The sequence below is a fragment of the Salvia hispanica genome, chromosome 3 (genome assembly GCF_023119035.1).
Source record: "Salvia hispanica cultivar TCC Black 2014 chromosome 3, UniMelb_Shisp_WGS_1.0, whole genome shotgun sequence".
Classification (NCBI taxonomy): Eukaryota; Viridiplantae; Streptophyta; class Magnoliopsida; order Lamiales; family Lamiaceae; genus Salvia; species Salvia hispanica.
In genome coordinates this window covers 16,668,140-16,689,701 of record NC_062967.1, presented here as the reverse complement: position 1 = coordinate 16,689,701, position 21,562 = coordinate 16,668,140, and the positions used below count along the sequence as shown (strand labels likewise).

The 21,562-nt window shown below is 36.3% G+C and overlaps 1 protein-coding gene, 1 long non-coding RNA gene and 1 other non-coding gene across 3 annotated transcripts; 1 reads left to right on the top strand and 2 right to left on the bottom strand.

Moving 5' to 3' along the window:
• The first annotated feature begins 1,248 nt into the window (after positions 1-1,248).
• LOC125209460 (MADS-box transcription factor ANR1-like) lies at positions 1,249-7,111 on the top strand. The gene is made up of 9 exons (XM_048109060.1): positions 1,249-1,433; positions 1,745-1,798; positions 1,904-1,922; positions 2,499-2,560; positions 2,653-2,752; positions 3,421-3,471; positions 4,446-4,519; positions 4,605-4,672; positions 6,978-7,111. The coding sequence occupies exons 1-9, from the start codon at positions 1,249-1,251 to the stop codon at positions 7,109-7,111; spliced, it is 747 nt and encodes a 248-aa protein (XP_047965017.1).
• A 1,472-nt stretch (positions 7,112-8,583) lies between these two features.
• Positions 8,584-19,963, bottom strand: LOC125216755. Its single transcript, XR_007175451.1, has 2 exons — positions 19,676-19,963; positions 8,584-8,767 (listed from the first exon to the last, which is right to left on the bottom strand). It is a non-coding gene; the product is annotated as an uncharacterized LOC125216755 (long non-coding RNA).
• Positions 11,417-11,523, bottom strand: LOC125217176. Its single transcript, XR_007175595.1, has one exon. It is a non-coding gene; the product is annotated as a small nucleolar RNA R71 (small nucleolar RNA).
• Positions 19,964-21,562: the final 1,599 nt, after the last annotated feature.

Here is a 21,562-nt window from a genome sequence, read left to right as displayed (position 1 = left end):
GTTGTATGCAATGTATAAGGTAATCCCTTCCGGAATATATGAGGTTCTGTACTGAGAGCGTGAAAATGAAACACATTGTTGAGGATTATTTCCCTGATGAGGCCACAATGAGTGTAAATGTATTTAAACGTTGGTTTCATATGCACATCAATAGTCTTGGATACATGGACACTTGATGTCGTAGGAGTGCACGATAGTGGTACGTCAGCCAATGTACAATGGCACTCTAGATCAATTCGACAGTTCCTACACAACGCTGACACAAATCTGGTTTTATGTTTAAATTTAATTGCTATTCAAATCTGGTTTTGATTTTACAATATTGTATATTTAATTAGAACCAATTAGAAATTATATTTTTCCTTTTAAAAGATTATTAAAAACCAAGCTCAAATACGCTGCCAAAGCGAATTCCCTCAAATATACTAGAAGAGTGCATTTATACCATGGCTAAGCTCAACATTTATTTCATTTGGTCATATAAATTTTATAGGCTAATTTCATTGAGTGATATTAAATGATCATATTATATCTGACCATATTTAACTTTTTAATAGAAAACTGGATCTGACTTATAAAATTTAATGCACCTAGAAAGTTTCATCTATTTAGGACTATTCTACCCTTTACTTAATTCAACCAAGGAATTATATTTTATAGCTAATTAAAAGATGTTTACCCTGTTATATTTTCTTATCTTTCCTTTTCATTTTTTTAACAAGATTAAGTAAATATACTATAATATGATATTATAGTTAATTATTGAAATTCATTTTACTGTATAGTGTACTAGCGTCGTGTCATGTTTTACACTACTACTACTACTACTACTACTACTACTAATAATAATAATAATAATAATAATAATAATAATATTAATATTAATATTAATATTATTATTATTATTATTATTATTATTATTATATGTTACATTAATAATTATAAAATATGTCAAAATTGAAATCATGAGAATATAAAAAAATAATGTCATGATACTATAATAAAATGTATAATACGAAAATGGCAAAAACATTAATAATAAAACAATAAAATTATTATTACTCGTAACTTCAATATTACTAAAATACCATTTCTGGCCCTCAATAATGTGGCTGCATAGATATATCCTTTTATTTGCATAAAATGCTATGAAAATCACATTGTTCTTCACGTTTTGTTCTCTTCCTCATCCTCCTTTTCTAGGTCTTCCCCATCTCTTTCTCCTTTTTCCTTAGCGACTCTCCTACCATGGGACGGAAGAAGCTCATCATGAGGCGGATCGAAAACCCCACCTCCAGACAACTCACTTATACGAAGCGCAAGGAGGGCATCATCAAGAAGGCCGGCGAGCTTGCAGTGTTGTGTGACACCGACGTCGCCCTCATCATGTTTTCACCCTCCGGCCGCCTTGCTAGCTTCGCTAGCAACGAAAGGTTTTCATCTTTATTTATATTTCTTTTCTTTAATTTTTTTATGTTAATTGCAAGAAAAAAAATAATAAAATTGGAGTTAGGTTGATGATATTAGTAGGATTATGTATCTAGCCAACGAGGTAAAATTAAAGCTTGTCTATTTGAAACAAAATTTAGTAAGAAGATATAGGGTAACGAGAAAACAACTTTCAAATCTGAATAATTTTAAAAGTAAGAAAAGATTTACAATTTTAATAGATCTATGTATATTTGTACATGGTGTTACAATTGAACTAATTTTTTATTTTTTTTGAATTTTTTTTTCCTTGCAGAATTGAGGATATACTTCTTCGATTTGTTGACAGACCAGATGAGCTTAGAGGAGGGTAAGTTGTAATTAATTTTTCCATTTATTATTATTTTTTTCATGAAACACATTTCTTTTCTATAATTTTTTTAAAGATTCCTTGCAATTTTTGTTTCCATTGCAGGCCTATCAATCACGAAGAGGTACATACAAATTTCCCACGCTTTGAAAAATTGTAGTATTTCAATTGAAAAATTCATCTGTTTTTATTATTAGTATTGACAAATCAATTTTATTTTGTAGTTTTTGTCTCAAAAATTGAAACAATTGAAGTATGAAGGCGAAATGCTGGAGAAGATAGGAGTGTAAGGTCTTCGCCTTCACTTTAATAAGTTTAAAAGTAAATATTATTCTTATAAAACACAAATTATTGTTATTTTTAATGATATTCTTTCGTTTCTTGACATGGATCTTCATTCACCTGCTAATTTGCTGGTCAAACAAGTTCAGTATTGAGGTAATTAACACTAACTATTTACATATGTTTCAATATAATTTGAATCGAAACTTAATTGTGTATATATTATTTTATGTGTGTCTGTGGGTTCTTTTGAGTATTTAAACTTGCTCTTCAATCTTCATGGAATATCTCAAAAGAGTCGATCAAGTAAATTTCATTTAATTAAAAAATGTCCTACAATTTTTTTAAAATGTTATTGATGATTGTACAAAACATATAATTGATCTTAACTATATTAATTTAAGTTGGCTAATTACAGGAACTTGAAGAGAAACTGGACAAACTCACTAGGAAACACCGAGAGTCTCAGGAAAAAATGAGGTAGGAATTTTTAATTGTACTAATGTATATTTTCACTTTATTCTTTTTCTTCATAATTAATTAATTCATTTTAATTTTTTAATTATGTGCAGATATTACGAACCTAACATTGAAAAAATCAATTCAGTTCTTGAAGCAGGAGTTTACCAGCAGTTTCTTACAACTGCTATTCAACGTATCCAGACATCAAAGGTAAGTATTTTCAATTATAATGTCGATTTTTACGATCTCTGAAATCAGCCAACATAAATTTTCATTAATTTTTTCATTGATTACTAATTTCCAATGGAATAGATATGAATAAGAGAATAAGGATAGGAGTAATTTCAAGTAAAGAGGAAAAGAGAAATAACTATCATATTTACTTTTTCTTTGTAAATACACATTCTTGAATGGGAAAGATATTTAAGAATGTAATATATGTTATCCAATTTAAAAATAAATAAATATGGTAGTTATTTTACTTTACTTCTTTTTATTTATCTTATTTTCTTTAAATTCATTATTACTTTTTAAGAGGGTACATTTACATTTTTCAAAAAAAAAAATTGAGAAATATGCATTCTCGATTTACATATTTTCCTTGGATTTGCTTTAAGAGCTAAATAAACTTGAGTGAGCAAAATCCAACCTTATATGCTAAGATAAGTGGAGTGTAGCTTTTGTATATATGATGTTAATTGAACTGAATTCAAGGATGTTTTAGTAAAAATTAATAACAAACTATGAATTCAAGGATGTTTTAGTAAAAATTAATAACAAACTATGTGATGTGATTTTTAATCTACTTCATTATTGCATGTGCTATATTTTTTTCAAAATTTTATTTCCTAATCAACTTTGCATTGATCTTGTTCTAGGCCAAACTGCTAGGCAATCAACTTGGTCACGAAATGACTGAAAATGTTGAGGTAACACAATATTTGATAGGAGTATATTTTTTTATTATAACATGTATATATATGCTGTTTATTTAATAGCTTGTATCAATTTTATCAACAAATTGAGGCTGACAAGAATTAGGGTTTGAAACCAGATCTTTTAATCGAAGATTCTAATTTTCATGATTTTCGAATCAATATCTGACAAAATTTAATTCACATTTGCTTTATATATTAGCTTAGATATATGCACGTTTGTAAGTTTTTGTACTGAAGATAACCTTTCTTTTTTATGCATAGAAAGTGCAATAAACATGAGTATTTGTTGCAAAGACACCTTAAATTTTCAATTTATCTATACACATATACCTAAAGCTCCTTTTGGTATACGGAATTGGAGGCGTGGAGTTGGATTTGAAGCCTTCAATTCCAAATCCAATGTTTGGTATCACAAAATTTCTTAGATTTGGATTGAATTACAATTCCAAATCCTCCAATTCCACTATTTGAATTCTATGTCAAAGTAATGGAATTTCACATATTTGTTAAATTACACATACACTGCATACATTCTCACACACACACACACACATTCACACACACTGCACACACATTCTTACATTTGCATACACATTCACGCACGTCGCACCCATGCACACTCCCTACACACATTACATGTAATATGTATATTGTGAGTGGTGTAGTGCGTGTGTATAGTGAGTTATGTATGTGTGCGTAGTGTGTTTTTAGTGATTGTAGTGTGTGTGTGCTCGTGCGCGCGAGCGTAGTATGTTTTTAGTGAGTGTGTATGTGTATTTAATGATTGTGCAACATATGTAGAGTGTGCGCGCGCAATTTTTTGGATTCAATTATTTCATTTTTCCAAACAAAGGATTTGGATTTGATTTTCTTTCAATTCCTTCCAATTCAATTTCAATTCCAATTCTGTGTACAATATCCTAAATAAAATTTGTAGTACATGAACAAAATTTATATTTTTTTAGGTGCAGGATGCAACGATGCAAATGGATGATGCAGTTTCGTTGACTAGTCACTCTGCTGAGGGAAACCATGCCCGGTAATTTTTATTTATTTTAAAGTATAATATCATATATGAATAAATTATTAAATAAAAATTGATTTTTTAAAATTGATTTTTTCAGAATGAGGTCAAATATGGATAAAAATCAGAATGGATCAAGCTCAGCTGCAGGGCCTCATCTTAGCCTAGGTATAATTGATTCACAAAAGATGTGGAATAAGTCATGGAACATATGAGGTGTCGAGGTTTGAGTGTTGCGATTTTAAAAACAAATACTGTAAAACAATGATTTTATTTTTTTTGAAATATGCCATTGCAAGTACCATAAAAACTCAATAATTATTGTCGTGCATAAATACTCGTAAAGAATAGACTCGACGTATTATAAATTTCTGATCAGTTATTCTTTTCATATTTAATCTGCCATTTTCAACTATGATATGCATGATTTATTTATTCAAAATTTAAATAGAGGTGGAGGCGATGTATATTCAATATTCATTTACTACTTGAATTGGCTGAATTTTTTTTTATTGATATATTATTTGTACAAAAGATAATAATTAGATCGTTGGTTTAACATCAATTATTTTTTTCACTTGCGAAATTTTTTTCTTCTTTTTTTCACTCATTCGCCGTTGTTGTTTCTTTCACTCTTGCAAAATTAGATTTATACTTCTAAGTTTTTCGATTATATTTACAAAATTCGAATTATGTTTTCAGTTTTTTTTTTATATTCAAATATTGAAATTATTCATGAAATTGTATTTTTCTACACTTGCACGCGGTAGTTGACTTATTTTTAGTGTGACATATTTGTGTATGTTCACTTTGCATTCTGTAATTATATATTTTTAACTCAAATAAATTAAATAATACTACTACTACATTTTTCTTTTTATCAAATATGACATTTAGATAATACTATGACGTTTGATAATACTCCACGAGTATTTGGGTAAGTTATCTTTAAATTTCTGAACTTTTGCTAAATTTTAGTTTCACATACCAGATTCGACATCATCTACAACTTACCAATCAGTCGATTAGTTCTAATTTTGCACCTAACTATTGATTTATTCTGATTATGCAACTAATCGAGATTTCAGCACTAACATAACTTGATAGCTTACTTATATGACATTATCGAATGTCAACCAAAACTACTCATGTTTTAAACAGTGAAACAACATCATATAATATTAAATTATATAATTTCCTGTGTAACTCAAATAGTATCATAAAATGAGCTCATTCATGGCCAAAATTGTTAATTCATTCATGGTCAAAATTGTTAGTCTAGACATCTTTAATGTGTGTGTTTTTTCAATTTGGATATCTAAAATGTAATTTTTTCATATAAAGTTCACATTTTTATCAATATATCCTATCCATAGAGTAGCTCCTTTTATTTTTTTTCAGTCCTATTCAAATTGCGAAAGTAATTAAATTGAAATTTTATCAATATTACAAATTTTCACCCCAATTATTCAATTTAATGAACTATTCGGCCCAAATCTACAAAATTATATGATTCGAGATTTAGAATATCACCCTAGTCTATTAATACTTCCTTTTTCAGGTAACGTTGAAGTGTTTCATTTAAAATTTGAATCCTATGTTATGTGGGATGGGCATTTTCAATAGATTATAGAGTATGATTCATGTGTTTTTTAATTGAACTAAGAAAATGCTAGTAGTATGTGTTTATAATTTAGTTGTCATGATACCTGTGAAGATAATGAGGTTGAATTGTTAAGGGTATAGATAGGTTAATTTTATTTGAGATAGGAATATATGCAGAAGGGATCACATCATATTATAGTATAAAATGTATAAGGTAATTCCTTTCGAAATATATGAGGTTCTGCAATATGCATTGAGAGCGTGAAAATGCAGCACCTTGTTGAGGATTATTTCCCTGATGAGGCCACAATGAGATTGCTCAAATGGGCCAACATAGGCCCATTTTCATAAAATTAACATAAGAAAGCATCTTTTCTGAAGAAAAAAAATGGTGCTGCCGCCTTAAGCTGGATTGAAGATGGGGCAAGAGTACGGGTGGGGTCAACAGCCAGTTACCTGGGGGAGGGTTACAGTGCTGGCCAAGCCGTCGCTGGAGCAGTGGCTAATTGGCCCGTAGTGGTTCCTTCGGTGTTTGGCGATGTATATTAGTTTAGAAATAATAATCTCTTATATCTCGTCTTTCAGTAACCAACAACAAAGATTTATCTCACTATGGTCCTTTTAATGTTATACCGCATTAGTGTTATTCGTCATCCTAAGGTTAGGTGATTTTAAGCTTGACACAGTAACCTTCAATGATAGGTATCCCAGTTCCAAATTTAGTTGTGAATATTAATTTATTTGTGCAAGGACCAGATAAGAGACCTTTAGTGATGACGTAATCACCATTTACTCTACAATGCATAATATTTGTGTGCAATTAATTTATAATAATAAAATGTAATGTGATATAAATAATTCTTTTCAGTATCTAAGGGGCTCTGGTTTCGGATCGAAGCAGGCTTGCGTTCTTTGGATGGAGATGAGAAGGAAGAGCATGGTAACGACATTTATGGAAGCGGTGGAGATTCTGCTGAACATGTTTCTCCGTTTATGGATTAACTAATATTGGAAGTCAATAATATGTCGTCATTTTGCATAGGCTTATGTTATTGTTCAGGAAAATTTTATTAACTTATCTTTTCCCAATAGAAAAAAAAAATTATATTGACTTTTTAGCAAGTCAAAAGTGAAACTATAAGATAACAAGATAACAAGATGAGTTTAATGCAAAAAGAGGGCATCTACTAAGATTTTTCTTATTTCAATTAGTTATACATTGTTATTTTATAATTTAATATTTTGGAGTTGTATAATCTATAATTCTTATATACCCACATTTAATCTTAGATGGATATATGTGTGTCACATATCAAACTCTTATGACGTACTGTGTCTTGTTTTGTTGTATTATTGCGTACGGATAAAGAAAATACAAAAGCCTCATTGACGCTGATACTTTTGAGTCATTTAATTTTTCCATGTCGTATTATTATATTATTGTATCTTTCTGATATCATATGTTGTATTGTTAAGTGAATGGGAGATTGCTACATCACATTAGATCTTACATATAAATGATACTCCCTCCGTCCCCTTAGAATATGCACTCTTTTCTTTTTAGTCCGTCCCACAAGAATATGCACTTTCCAATTTTGGAAACTCTTATCACTCTTATGAGGTGAGTCTCATTCTCCACTTACAATACTTTAATTACTTTTTCTCAAAACCTCTCTCTTACTTTCTCAATTTTGCATTAAAATCTGTGCCAAACCCAAAGTGCATATTCTTTGGGGACGGAGGGAGTATGTTTTGTCGTATTTACATTTCTTTGTCGTATTGTTATATTTTTGTATGTTTCTAATATCTTCTGTTATATTATTAAATACTCGCGAGATTGTGTCATCACATTAGATCTTACATATAAGTGTTATGATTTTGTTGCATTTTGCATTCTTTATGTCGCATTGCCATGATTTAGATTACCACATTGCATTAGATCTTAAATGCAGTATAATGATCTTGATAAAGTAAGATACAAAAGCCATAATTTCACGATGATACTTTTGACGTAGTTAAATTTTCTTTGTCGTATTGTTACACTAATGTATCTTTTTGATATCTTTTGTTGTATTGTTAAGTGCACTTGAGAGTGCGACATCACATTATATATTACATATAAATTATATATTTTGTCGTATTTAAATTCTCTTTGTCGCATTATTATATTTTTGTATGTTTCTAATACATCTTATGTTATATTGTTAAGTACATGTGAGATTGTGTCATCACATTAGATGTTACATATAAATGTTATGTTTTTGTCACATTTTGCATTCTTTATGTCACATTGTCACACTTTAGATTACCATATTTGTCACGACCGTACTTTTCTAGGGATAACAAAGCTGGGAAACCGTGACTAGGGGTGGGAAATAAAAAGAGGGGATCAGAAAGGGGATAAAACAATGACTGAATATACACTTAGAAGTAAGGGGGAAAACAATTTCAAACCAACTCTTAATCACCAGAACTTGAATGAAAATCTTATATTTTAATAAATAATTATCAGAGTAACAGTCGATGTCATCTAGAACCTTAGTACGCAACGGAACAAACACGGTCACATGTATGGAGACATGCACCGCCGAGAGCCTCTACTTAAAATAAAAGGAAAATCATAACTCTGCTCAGCATTCTCCACCGTCACTGCTCAACCTGCACATTTAGAAATATATGCAGGGCTGAGTATAAAAATACTCAGTGAACACATTGCCGAAATATATATACATAAAATGAAAATATTGTCATGCCATCACAGTAACACTCGAGGGTTTTCTCTTAAAAGGCCCGAGCTTACTAAATTCTTTGTGAGCAAAAGTTCGACTGATTAGTCTAAGTTCTTTCTTTCTTTTCGCCATATCTGAACACCAAGTGTCGTGGAGATGGTGCTCTCTCACGGTCACCTACCTTTTTCTCCAGCCGGGGAGGTGGCCGCCTCCCACGGCCTCCAAAACTTTATTTGTGACCCGTGGAAGGTGGCCACCTTCCACGGCCACTTGTGTACACTAATCCGAGTAGGGACACCACCCTCATTTGGACCCGAATTCGATTCTTATGTTCCAACCAAACAGATAGGCATAAAACAAATCATTTATGGCAAGACAACATCATTTATATACAAAACCAAACATAGATTCACATTTTCATATTTTCATCCACATTAGTATGTAGGATAGAAAAGTTCACCCTGATACGTTCGGATTTTGCACTGTTTTAAGGCCATTATTTGGTCCGTTTTTAATGTCAAAGTCATTCTACACGTTCATTATTTGCATATTTTGTCTATTTTGGTATTTTGACGTGTTTTGTGAGAAATGTGCATAATTGAACCGAAAAAGGGAGCTAAAACGCCAAGTTTGGGAATCTGAGTCGGAGACGGCGACCGACGACCGCCGCGGATGTGTGCGGCGCCCGCCGCGCCCGTGCGGCAGATCAATGCAGCGTTCCGCCTCGGAAAATGTTCTTGGAAGAGATGTCTCGTCCGGCGGGCCGCCGGAAGATGTGCGGCGGTCCGCTGCCGAGGGAACAGATTCTTTGGACTCCAACGCGGCGACCGCTGGCCAAGGTGCGGCGGCTCGCCGGAAAAAGGTGGCGAATCCGAGAAGCCCTAGATTTGAGCTCAGTTTTACCATATTTTGGAGATTTTTTCCTTCTACAACAAGGCATGGCTCTCCCCTATAAATAAGGCCTCAAGCTTCATCAAAAAGAGAGAACTTCTAATTGCAAAATACTTCATAGAGATCAAGGCTTAGAGTACTTCATTGGTGCAAGGAGTTGGAGCAGGATTTCAAGAACATCAAGAACGACAAGGATTCAACCTACGGGTTTTATTTGCTTTAGTTTTATGTTCAAATTGTCTTCCCTTCAATCTATGTTTTTAGCTTATTCAATTATGTGTAACTAAATTCATAGGATTCTAGGGATGTGTTAGTAACGACTTTGGTTATACATGTTCCGTTTTCTATTTAATATCCGTTTTGTTTTTACTTTGTTTCTTCCCTAAGTTAATCTTGATGCTTCATGATTGAGTGACACAATCGTGTATGATTTAATATAACTTGCTTTATAACTGTGACAGAGTTCTAGCGAGTTAGGTCCACTTAGTAGACACTACAGTTAGCTTCCTTTAAAACGACAATCGTTAATTGAGAGTGAGGACTTTTCAAGGTCTTAGGAGCTTTTTGGAGTTATGTGTTCGGATTGACAACCCTAATCTTGTAATCAACGTTTGTTTCGCATGAGCATAATCTAGGTGACTCGTTCTATCAAAGTAATAACTGTGCTAGGGTATTGTAGTTGGAATTTTGTATAACCATAACTTTGAACACACATCCCTGAGATTCCCTTATCTCTATTGTCTTTCTCTTGATTTATTTGCTTTAAGTTGATCAATGCTCTTATTTGCTTTTAGTTTTTCAAAAGTTTTCAAAACCCAAATGTTTTTCCAAATAGTAATTGAGTCTCAGTAGAGGATAGACACTTTGTGTTCGTCTTCCCCGTGTTCGATATCCGGTACTGACCTTTAGCTATACTATATATACTCTGTATACTTGCAGGTTTATTTAGTTCTAATAAAAAGTGCATCAAGTTTTTGGCACCGTTGCCGGGGAAGACAATTCACTTTGAGTGATATCTTCAAACGGATAATTTTGCTACTTTGGGGTTTAATCTCTTTCAGTTTTTAATTTTAGTTTTATTTAGTTTTTGTTTTTGGTTCTTGCAGGTTTTGTATGCGAACGCGCTTTGGGAAGGACAACCTAGAACCGCTCGATCTAGAACTTGAGAGAACTCGTAGGAAAATAAGAAGTGAAAAAGGATCAGGAATAATGGTTGACCGAACAGACATCGAGAAACTGCAGGAAATGGTGAAGCTACTGATGGATGATGGATGACAGAGATGCGGAAAGGGCGGCCTGAGAGGCCTTGGAAAAGAAGAATCAGGAGATACAACCCGTGATGAACATGTCCAATCATGGGAATATGATTACCTTTCCCGAAGGACCTCGTATTGACGCTAATAATTTCGAGTTACGCATGCCCCTTATTCAAAGGGTTGAGCAAACTCCTTTTGCAGGTAGGGCCACAGAGGACGTGAACCACCATCTCTCCAAATTTGTGGAGATCGCAAACACTCTCAAATTGAACGGTGTCGACGACGACGCCATAAGGGTAAGACTCTTTCCCTTTTCATTAACTGATTCTGCTAAAGAGTGGTTTGAATGTATGCCCATAGAAAAGGTCTCCACATGGAAGGATATTGTAGCTGCCTTCCTCGACAAGTATTATCCGCCAGGCACAATTTTGAAGCTCAAAAGCGAGATCTTCCAATTTATCCAAGGCCATGACGAACCCCTCTATGAGGCGTTTGCTCGTTTCAAAGCCCTTCTCCTAAAGTGACCTAACCATGGTTTCACCGTGGACCACCAGGTAGGAATTCTCTATAATGGGTTTAACGATAAAATTTGTGTTATGCTTGATTCAGGTGCAAATGGAGGGTTCTTAAGAAAGTCAGGTGAGGAAGCCATGGCGGTGATAGAGGAATTCGCCACCAACAGCAGGGGGTGGTCGAAAGAAAGGCATAGCCTAAAAAGGATAGCTGCAGTCGATGAAACCGAGGAAAGCTCCTTTGCAAAGGAATTGGCCGAGCTTCGAGTTAGGGTGGACCAAATGGATTCATCAAGGAAGGAGGAACCGATTCCACCAACCTCCATTATAGCAGTCTCGAAGCCTGAAACTCCTACCCCGATAGTGGAACAAATCAACTACATGCAAGGAGGCGGCCCCAATAGAAATTACAACAATAATTATCGCCCTACTCAGGGGGTGGTAATTTCAATAATTATAATGGGAACGGACCTCATCCTAACCTTTCTTATTCTAACAATAATTACTTGCAACCCCCTGCAGGATTTAACGTTAGCAAGGGAGGAGTAGTTGATACAATCAAAAAGGAGGAAAAGTATGAACAAGAGATCACAAGGATCTTGGAAGTAATCGCGCAAGACAGGAAGGTTAATGATACCAAGATCGGAGTGGTCGAAGCTAGGATAAACAACATCGAGCAGGGAATGAACACGATCTCAACAGCCAGAGCCAACATCAACACACAAATGGAGCAAATCCAAAAGAAATTGGATGAGGATAGGGCAAAGGCAGCCGCACTAGTAGACGACGTCAACAAAAAGTGGGTGGCAAAGCAGAAAACTGGGGACTGCTCAAGTTTGAGGAAGCAAAGCGGGCTAAGATGGAACAGCAGTGTAGGGCAGTCATGGTCACGGATTTGACCAAACCACAAGACTCCTTTGAAACGGAGGAACATGCTACCTCCACCATCTATGTTGTAAAAGAGGTAAGACATTCTCCCAAAAAGGTTAATACTAATCCCTCTACCTCTATTCCGCAGAAAAAGAAGCAAAAGAAGAAGAAGGCAACCGGAGAGGACCCCGAAGTTTATGTTCTCAAAACAAAGACGGGGAAATATCAGTGGTGGAAGAAGCTAGGGACCAAGTTGCTCCCTTTCCCTATCTTCAACACTCGGGTCGCTGATCCGCCCAATTAGTGGGCCACTTCAAGTCGAGCTAACGACTAAAAACAAAAGCACTTGTTGGGAGGCAACCCAATGCTTTTCTTTTTTTTTTTTTTTGTAATTTTTTCGTTTTTTTTAAAAAAAATAAAAAATAAAAAAAATAAAAATTATTCTGGAGCAGGCGGGTTGAAAGAAGATCAGTAAGGACAGACCATCCACGGCGGTCCGCTGAACTGCAGTCAGCGACCGCCGCAGCGTGTTAGACGCGAGATTCTCACATAAGGTATGTTTCTTCTTTCTTTCTTTCATTCTTTTTCTTTCTAACCCTAGCATCCACTCTCTCCCCTCTCTTTAAATTATATTTCTCCACATTATTCACATACCCACACTCCAAATTCACATCACTCAATTAAATTCTTTGGATTCTACCGAATTGTTCTTGTGCTCAATTGTCAACCAACGCAAGGTACGTTCTTCTTGTAATTTCTGAGCTTTGATCTTGAATACTTTCATTGGATGACTTTGTTGTTGGTATATATTTTGGTAGTTTACCATGGAGTTTGATGGGGGATGATATTCTTTTGATAATTTGTTGGTGAATTTGTGAGTTGGATTTTTTTGGAGTTAATCATTGTTGGGTGTGCTTGAATTAGCTTCTTGTCGTGGATGAAATTTGAATTCCCCGTTGTTTTGATTGTTGATACGCATAGTTCATGTTCATAGCATTGTGAGGCTATTTTATCTTGCATGACTTGTGTATATATTTGAGCTTATATTGTTTTGCATGTTCTTGGTCTATGGTTGAAAATTCTTGCAAATTATTGGGGGATAGAGATCTTGATGGGGGATGATTTTTGAATCAAGGTGGATTACTTGGTCTTGCATGTGATTATGTTTACACCTTGATTTGGTTCAAGTTTGGGGGATTGCCAAATACTATGTGTTGTATCCTACTATAATTTTCTTCATTCTATGCTCACATTGCGAATTTGTAGGTACAAAGGCTTCCCAAAGGAATCCTCACGATGGGGGATAACATGAGCTTCAAAGAACGTCAAGCTAAAGACGAAAAATAAGCGCTTGTTGGGAGGCAACCCAACCATTTATTTCCAGTTTTTGAGTATCTTTTGGTTTTTGTTTCGTTTTATGCTTTGAAAATTTTTCGCAGGTTCTGACCCTTACGTGGCGACCGCCGCAAGCGCTGCGGCGGTCCGCCACCTGCTCACTGGAACAATCTGACGATGTGCGGCGACCGCCGGACAGGCCGCGGCGGCCCCCCACCTGAGCACAGTTTCCAGCGCGATTTTTCGAATTTTTCGAATTTTCACCCCGTCAACCTCTACGCGAAATTTTTCAAGGTATGTTTTCATTTTAGTAGTTCACTCACGTCCCTACCGACTCTACAAACTTATTTTACACTTTGTTGTAAATAAGTTTGGGGGATGAAGTGGTGGACCGTGAGTTTAGGATTTTTCTTTTTGCTTTAAGTTTTTGTTTTTGTTTTCAATAACCCCGTAGGTGAATTTTGTGTTCTAAAAAATGTTTTCTTGAATCCATGTCGTGAACTTAACATGAAGAACTTAGAAACACGCATGCTTAGGGACACACTTTAGATTGAGTTGCCGATGATATTACATTCCATCTATATTTAAGTGTGGCTTAACGTTTTGATTTGATGGTTTGGTGAAAATGTGCATAATTAGTGAATTGCTTGTTCGCCTTGAATCATGCTTATACCTTGTGAGGATTTGAGCCTATTATTTCATTCTTGTGTGATTTATCTACATTCATGTATTTGTTTCAAGAACTTGCTCCTAGTCTTGCCTAAGTTTACATAGTGTTTAAGTTGATTTAGGAGGATGATTGGCCATCTTTTCTTAGCCTACTTTTATCCAAAATTTTGACCCTCTCAAAAATTCAAAATTTTTCCCTTTGGAGCCAAGTTTGAGCTTTTAAGCCTTTTTTTTGGAAGCGAAAATAATGGGGACAATTCCTTGGGTTAGTTAGTTTTAGCTATCTTATTTGTAAAGGAATTGGAGAGATAAGGAGAAAGTATAAAAGTAGTGTGCTTAATGTAAAGAAAGTACAAGTTGTGAAATTGAGAAAGAATGCAAACATGTGCTTGGTCTTAGAAAAAAAAAGAAAGGATGTGTAAGAAAAAAAAAAGAAAAAGAAAAAAATGTGAAAGGTTGAAAAAAAAAATATAGAAAGAAAATCAAAGGATTGGAAAGTGAGTTGAAGGAGATAAAAGAAGTGTAAAAAGTGTCTTGGGTTTAGAAAAGTGGAGTTATCTTTACTCTACATGGGATATTTTTAGTAACTTTTTAGCCAAATATTCCTCACCTACCAAAGAGCCTACATTATAACCAAAGATAAAGACCTTTCGGACTTTTGAAGCTTAATCACATTTAGTAGAGGAGGGAGTAGACTTTGAGCAAGCCTATGGTAAACTTTGCATGATGTATGATTTGAGTGCTTATGTACACATTACCCTTATACACTTTGAGAGTGAGAGAACACTTCCCATCTTTGGAAGTTTGCCACATGTGAGGGCTTGAATTCAAGGTGTTCCACGAGTTAGTAATGAAAGTGCACTAATAAGCCTTGCTTGATTTTATTGCGTTAATACATGTTTAAATTGTTCTTCCATTTTTGTTTGAGGACAAACAAAAATGTAAGTTTGGGGAGTTGATACGCTCGGATTTTGCACTGTTTTAAGGTCATTATTTGGTCCGTTTTTTATGTTAAAGTCACTCTACACGTCCATTATTTGCATATTTTGTCTATTTTGATATTTTGACGTGTTTTGTGAGAAATGTGCATAATTGAGCCAAAAAAGGGAGCCAAAACGCCAAGTTTGGGAATCTGGAGTCGGGACGGCAACCGGCGACCGCCGCGGATGTGTGCGCGAACGCCGGCGTCCAGCAGGCACATCAATGCAGCGGTCCGCCTCGGAAAAATGTGCTTGGAAGAGAAGTCTCGTCCGGCGGGCCGCTGGAAGATGTGCGGCAGTCCGTCGCCGAGGGAACAGACTCTCTGGACTCCAACGCGGCGACCGCCGACCAAGGTGCGGCGGCTCCGCCGGAGAAAGGCGGCGAATCCGAGAAGCCCTAGATTTGCGCCTAGTTTTACCATATTTTGGAGATTTTTTCGTTCTACAACAAGGCATGGCTTTCCCCTATAAATAAGGCCTCAAGCTTCATCAAAAAGAGAGAACTTCTAATTGCAAAATACTTCATAGAGATCAAGGCTTAGAGTACTTCACTGGTGCAAGGAGTTGGAGCAGGATTTCAAGAACATCAAGAACGACAAGGATTCAACCTACGGGTTTTATTTGCTTTAGTTTTATGTTCAAATTGTCTTCCCTTCAATCTATGTTTTTAGCTTATTCAATTATGTGTAACTAAACTCATAGGATTCTAGGGATGTGTTAGTAACGATTTTGGTTATACAAGTTCCGTTTTCTATGTAATATCCGTTTTGTTTTTACTTTGTTTCTTCCCTAAGTTAATCTTGATGCTTCATGATTGAGTGACACAATCGTGTATGATTTAATATAACTTGCTTCATAACTGTGATAGAGTTCTAGCGAGTTAGGTCCACTTAGTAGACACTACAGTTAGCTTCCTTTAAATCGGCACTGTTAATTGAGAGTGTGGACTTTTCAAGGGTCTTAGGAGCTTTTTGGAGTTACGTTTTAGGATTGACAACCCTAATCTTGTAATTAACGTTTGTTTCGCATGAGCATAATCTAGGTGACTCGTTCTATCAAAGTAATAACTGTGCTAGGGTATTGTAGTTGGAATTTTGTATAACCATAATTGTGAACACACATCCCTGGGATTCCCTTATCTCTATTGTCTTTCTCTTGATTTATTTGCTTTTAGTTGATCTATGCTCTTATTTGCTTTTAGTTTTTCAAAAGTTTTCAAAACCCAAATGTTTTTCCAAATAGTAATTGAGTCTCAGTAGAGGATAGACACTTTGTGTTCGTCTTCCCCGTGTTCGATATCCGGTACTGACCTTTAGCTATACTATATATACTTTGTATACTTGCAGGTTTATTTAGTGCTAATAAAAAGTGCATCACACCCCGTTCGCTTAAATTGCCTAACTTAAGATTTCTTACTCCAACCTCAACCTGCTTGCAGTGATAGCCTTTTCGCAAACAATATAATATGCTAAATTAGCCTCTAGAATCAAGTAACTAAAAAAATGCATGCATTCTACGTAGGTGTTTATTTTATCTTTCGCTCCTTAATCAATTATTCGGAAAGAAAAATTAGGTTGTCGTGGTTTTAGAGCATCTCCAATAGCGGCTAGCCCACCGGCTAGCCGATTCGCGTCGCTAGCCGGTCGGCTAGCCGAACTATTGGAATCGGACAGCGCTGAATCGGCGAGAAATTAGGCGAGTGCACGCCGATTTGTGGGCGCTGGCCGATCGATTTATTTTGAATTTTTTTGAAAAACTATATATACGCGATTTTAGTTTCATTTTTATTTGCATCACTTGTTTTAACGAGTTTTTCTCTTTCTCTAAATTTCTGTACAAGAGCAACATCGAGCGATGAGTAACGTGGGTGGTAGCAGTGGTGGTAGTGGTGGGGATACTGAGGAGTACGAACCGCAGATCAACGAGGCTATGGAGGCCTACTTGAACCACGAGATAGAGCGGTACATGCGAAGGGTCGAACAGCAGGCGGTACCTCGCCCTACTCCCGTTGTCCACCGCCGAGCAGTGATTGATCGGGATCACGTAGCTGCACATCAGCGGCTATCTGATGACTACTTCTCAAAGAACCCGCGGTTTCCCGCAAACATGTTCAGGCGGCATTTTAGAATGCGCAGGGAGTTGTTTATGCATATCGTTGACGCTTTGGAGCGTCGATATCTTTATTTCCGCTTCAGGCACGATGCGGCTGGCAGACCCGGCCACACCCCTATTCAAAAGTGCACGGCGGCAATCGGGCAGTTGGCCTACGGAGGCGCGGCAGACATGTGGGATGAGTACCTCCATATCGGTGAGTCGATAGCCCTGGAATGTCTGATGTATTTCTGTCAGGGCGTGATTGCAATTTTCCGTGATCAATACCTTCGAAGCCCTATCCCCCAAGATTGTCAGGATCTGATGCAGATGCACGGGGAGCAACATGGGTTCCCCGGGATGTTAGGCAACATAGATTGTATGCATTGGGAGTGGATGAACTATCCGACTGCTTGGAAGGGGGCTTACACGACCGGCTACAAGGGAAAGAATCCCACGATGATCCTCGAGGCCATAGCTGATTACCGGCTGTGGATCTGACATGCGTATTTTGGGGTAGCCGAGTCGAACAACGACCTCAACGTCCTCAACTCGTCGCCCCTCTTCAACGAGCAGTGTCAGGGCATTTGTCCAGCCGTCTCATTTGTGGCCAACGGCAACCGGCATGATATGGGCTATTACTTGGCGGATGGGATATACCCTAGGTGGCCCGTCTTTGTGAAGACGACCAGGCATGCGGCGGATGACAGGAAGGCCTACTTTGCGGAACGGCAGGAGTTGGCGCGCAAGGACGTGGAACGCGCATTTGGTGTGCTCCAGTCTCGATGGGCAGCAATCAAGAGTCCAATGCGTTTGTGGGATGTCAGCTGCATTGCTCATATAATGTACGCCTGCATTATCTTGCACAACATGATCGTCGAAGACGAAGGCGTACAACTGACTAATTGGGCCAATGACGATGAAGCCGGTCCAAGCCACGGAACGGCCACCCCTAACGTACGACGTGGGGTACCTCACGATGAAGTCGGCCGCCTCCAGGCACATGCCGACATGCGCCAAATGGATGCTCATATTCAACTCCAAAGGATATAATTGAAGAGTTGTGGGCACGGAAGACTGCACGACGATAGTTTTTTTCTTTATTATGTAATTTTTCTTTTAATTAATGTACTTTTTTTTAAATGAAATTAATATGTCTCGTAATTTTAATTCCGTAACTTATCGTAAATTTAATTGCGTAAATGTAGTTGTTTTTGAATTATTATTATTGCGGCTAGCCTGTGGCTAGCCTATTTGTTTCAAATGATGATGTGGTTGGTGGATTTTTAGTGCTGATGACGTGGCAAGAAGAGAGAGTGGCTAGCCTGTGGCTGGCCTATTGTTATTGGAGATGCTCTTAAAACGTCGTTTTAAACTCCTTTTCAAATTTTGGCGGCCGCCCAGCCATTGGCGCTCTCCGAAATTCTTGGGTTAAAAGTCCAGCCCAAACATTAATTGAATTACAAGTTCAAACTAATTATTTTAACCCACTCTAGGAAGGGTGGATTAGGAGATCCTATCCGCTCTTCTCCACTATCGGTACACCTCTCCCCCCTCTCATTCATTTTTTTTCCAAATTGAGAAAATACCCAAATTGAGAAATCCCTTCATCCATCGTCTTCTCCGAATCTCATCCACATGCCACCGCCGTTCTCCCTCTCACTACCTTCCGTTCGAGAACGTCGTCGCACCACCACCCGTCGACTGCACAGCGCCGTTGCTGTCACTGTTCCGAGCAGCCCACGCCATCGTACGCCGTGGAATCACCGTGGCAGCGCCGCGACAGGCGCCTCGCCGTCGCTACTCTGCAGCAACGTCTCTCTGTCGCCGCTGCTGCCATTCCGCCATCGCCGCTGACCAGCTCGAGGAGCAGTTCATCGATCCTCTCCAATCTCCGTCAACGGCTGTTCGGCAGAGACCCGATTCACCCTGAAACCAACCCGAACAGCCTCGAAACAACCCCGAACAGCCCCGAAAGATAAGTTCTTTATTCAAATTATGTTTCTTTCGTATTTTGATTTATTTGCCGTGGGGTGTATTCGGTTCAAAAGATTGAATTATTGCAAGCAAGAGGTGATTCAATTGTTGATTGCTCGATTGTGTTTATTCAATTGTCGATTGCTCGATCGTGTTATTGATTTAGTTCTTTGTGTGGGAGATTGATGTGTGACACTATGCTATGATGATAAGATGATAAAACTCATAACTTATGATTGAAAGGGAAGGTTTATACCTTCTGTCGAAGTTGAAATGTGGTTTACACTGCAGAATTTGTTGGGCCGAAAGGATGAGTTCCTCAGATTGGGCAGCTTCGGTTTTCTTAGATTGTACGAGAGTAAAACAAAAAGGGTAGCAGTTTCTTCTACTCTCTTACTCCCTCTCGGCTCTCTCTTTCTTTGGTTTTTTGCTAGGATTTGCATTTTGTGAAAGTGAGAGTGTGAATTTAAGAGAGAACCAATCTGGAAGTGATTAGTATTAACTCCTACTTAATTGGGTGGTTTAATGGCAATTAGTGGCTGAATTAAACAGTGATAAATCCTCATGATTAGGATTAATTGGGATTAATGTGGGTGGTTTAATGTGGGTGGTTTGATTGCGGTAACGGCTGGATGGAAATTCTTGAAGATTCCTGCTGAAAAAAACGTGTAGTAAAGGAAGAGAGACACGTGTAGCAAAGTAAGAGAGAAGGATTGAGCTCAAAGTCTATCTCCCACAATTTTATTCACTTTCAGTTGGACTCATTTATTTGTATAGCCCAACTTGTATTTTTTATTTATTTGATTTAGTTCATAGGACTAAAGTCAAATTTTTAACATATAAACACTGAGCTCTATTTTATTGAGAAGCCCAAATATTTACTTCACATTTTGCGTTTCTTTTATTAATTAAAGTTCACGGAAAACTTTAATTAATTTCGTCGTCTGGTACCCAACAAAGATTAACATCACCCAACGCAACCAATTAATATTTAGTGTGGTTCAAAATATTAATTCTTCAAAATCAATCGATGATTTTAATCACGCGCAAAATTAAATATTATCTTCTTTTGTTTTCTTCACAAATTCCATCTTAAATCACCATATCGCATTCGATGGGAAAAATTTTATTATTCGAAAATCGCGGGTGTTACAATATTGCATTAGATATTAAATGTAGTATAACAATCACCTGATAAAGTAAAATACAAGAGTCATTCGTAGAAGCTAATGCTTTGTCGCATTGTTATGTTTTGTACATATATGATCTCTCTTGTGTAGAATTGTTAAATACGCGTGAGATTACCACATAACATTAGATCTTGCATATAATGATATAATTATTATGTTTTTGTCGCATTTCAATGTCGTATACGGTACTATCATGTTTTTATTCGTATTTTGTCCAATTGTTAGGCACGTGCGTGTGAGATTCACCATATTGCATTAAATTTTATACTCATGCATTTAATCTAGATACAAAGGTTGTACTGAAAAAAAAATGTGTAATTGATTCAAATGCTTATTTATTAATAATGTTTATGTGTGCTTGAATAATGGATTTACTAGTAATGCACAAATAATAATAAAAAAAAACATATTTATACCCTTTGAAAGATAGAAAACAATATTTACGAAATTCACATGAAATAAAGCCGTTGGAACACCCCTCTCACATTTAGATTGCATGTTTAAAACCAAAGTGCTATTCAAATCTGGTTTTGGTTTTTCAATATTGTATATTTAATTACAATCAATTAGAAATTATATTTTTCTCAAAAAAAATATATTGAAAAACTAGTTAAGCAACACTTATCAACCAAATCTCAATAACACAACCAAAGCAAATTCGCTCAAATACACTCGTATAGTGCATTTATACTATGGCTTAGCTTAACATTTATTTCATTTGGTCATACATACTTTTTAGGCTAATTTCGTTGAGTGATGCTAAATGGTCTTATTATAGCTGGCATATTTTGCTTTTTAATAGAAAACTGGATCACACTAATCAAATTTAATGCACCTAGAAAGTATCGGCTATTTAGGACTATTCTACCCTTTACTTAAAATGTGATACTGTGTGATAATTTAAAAATTAACAATCTTTGTTAACAGTGAGGTGTGAAATAATATGGTATTAT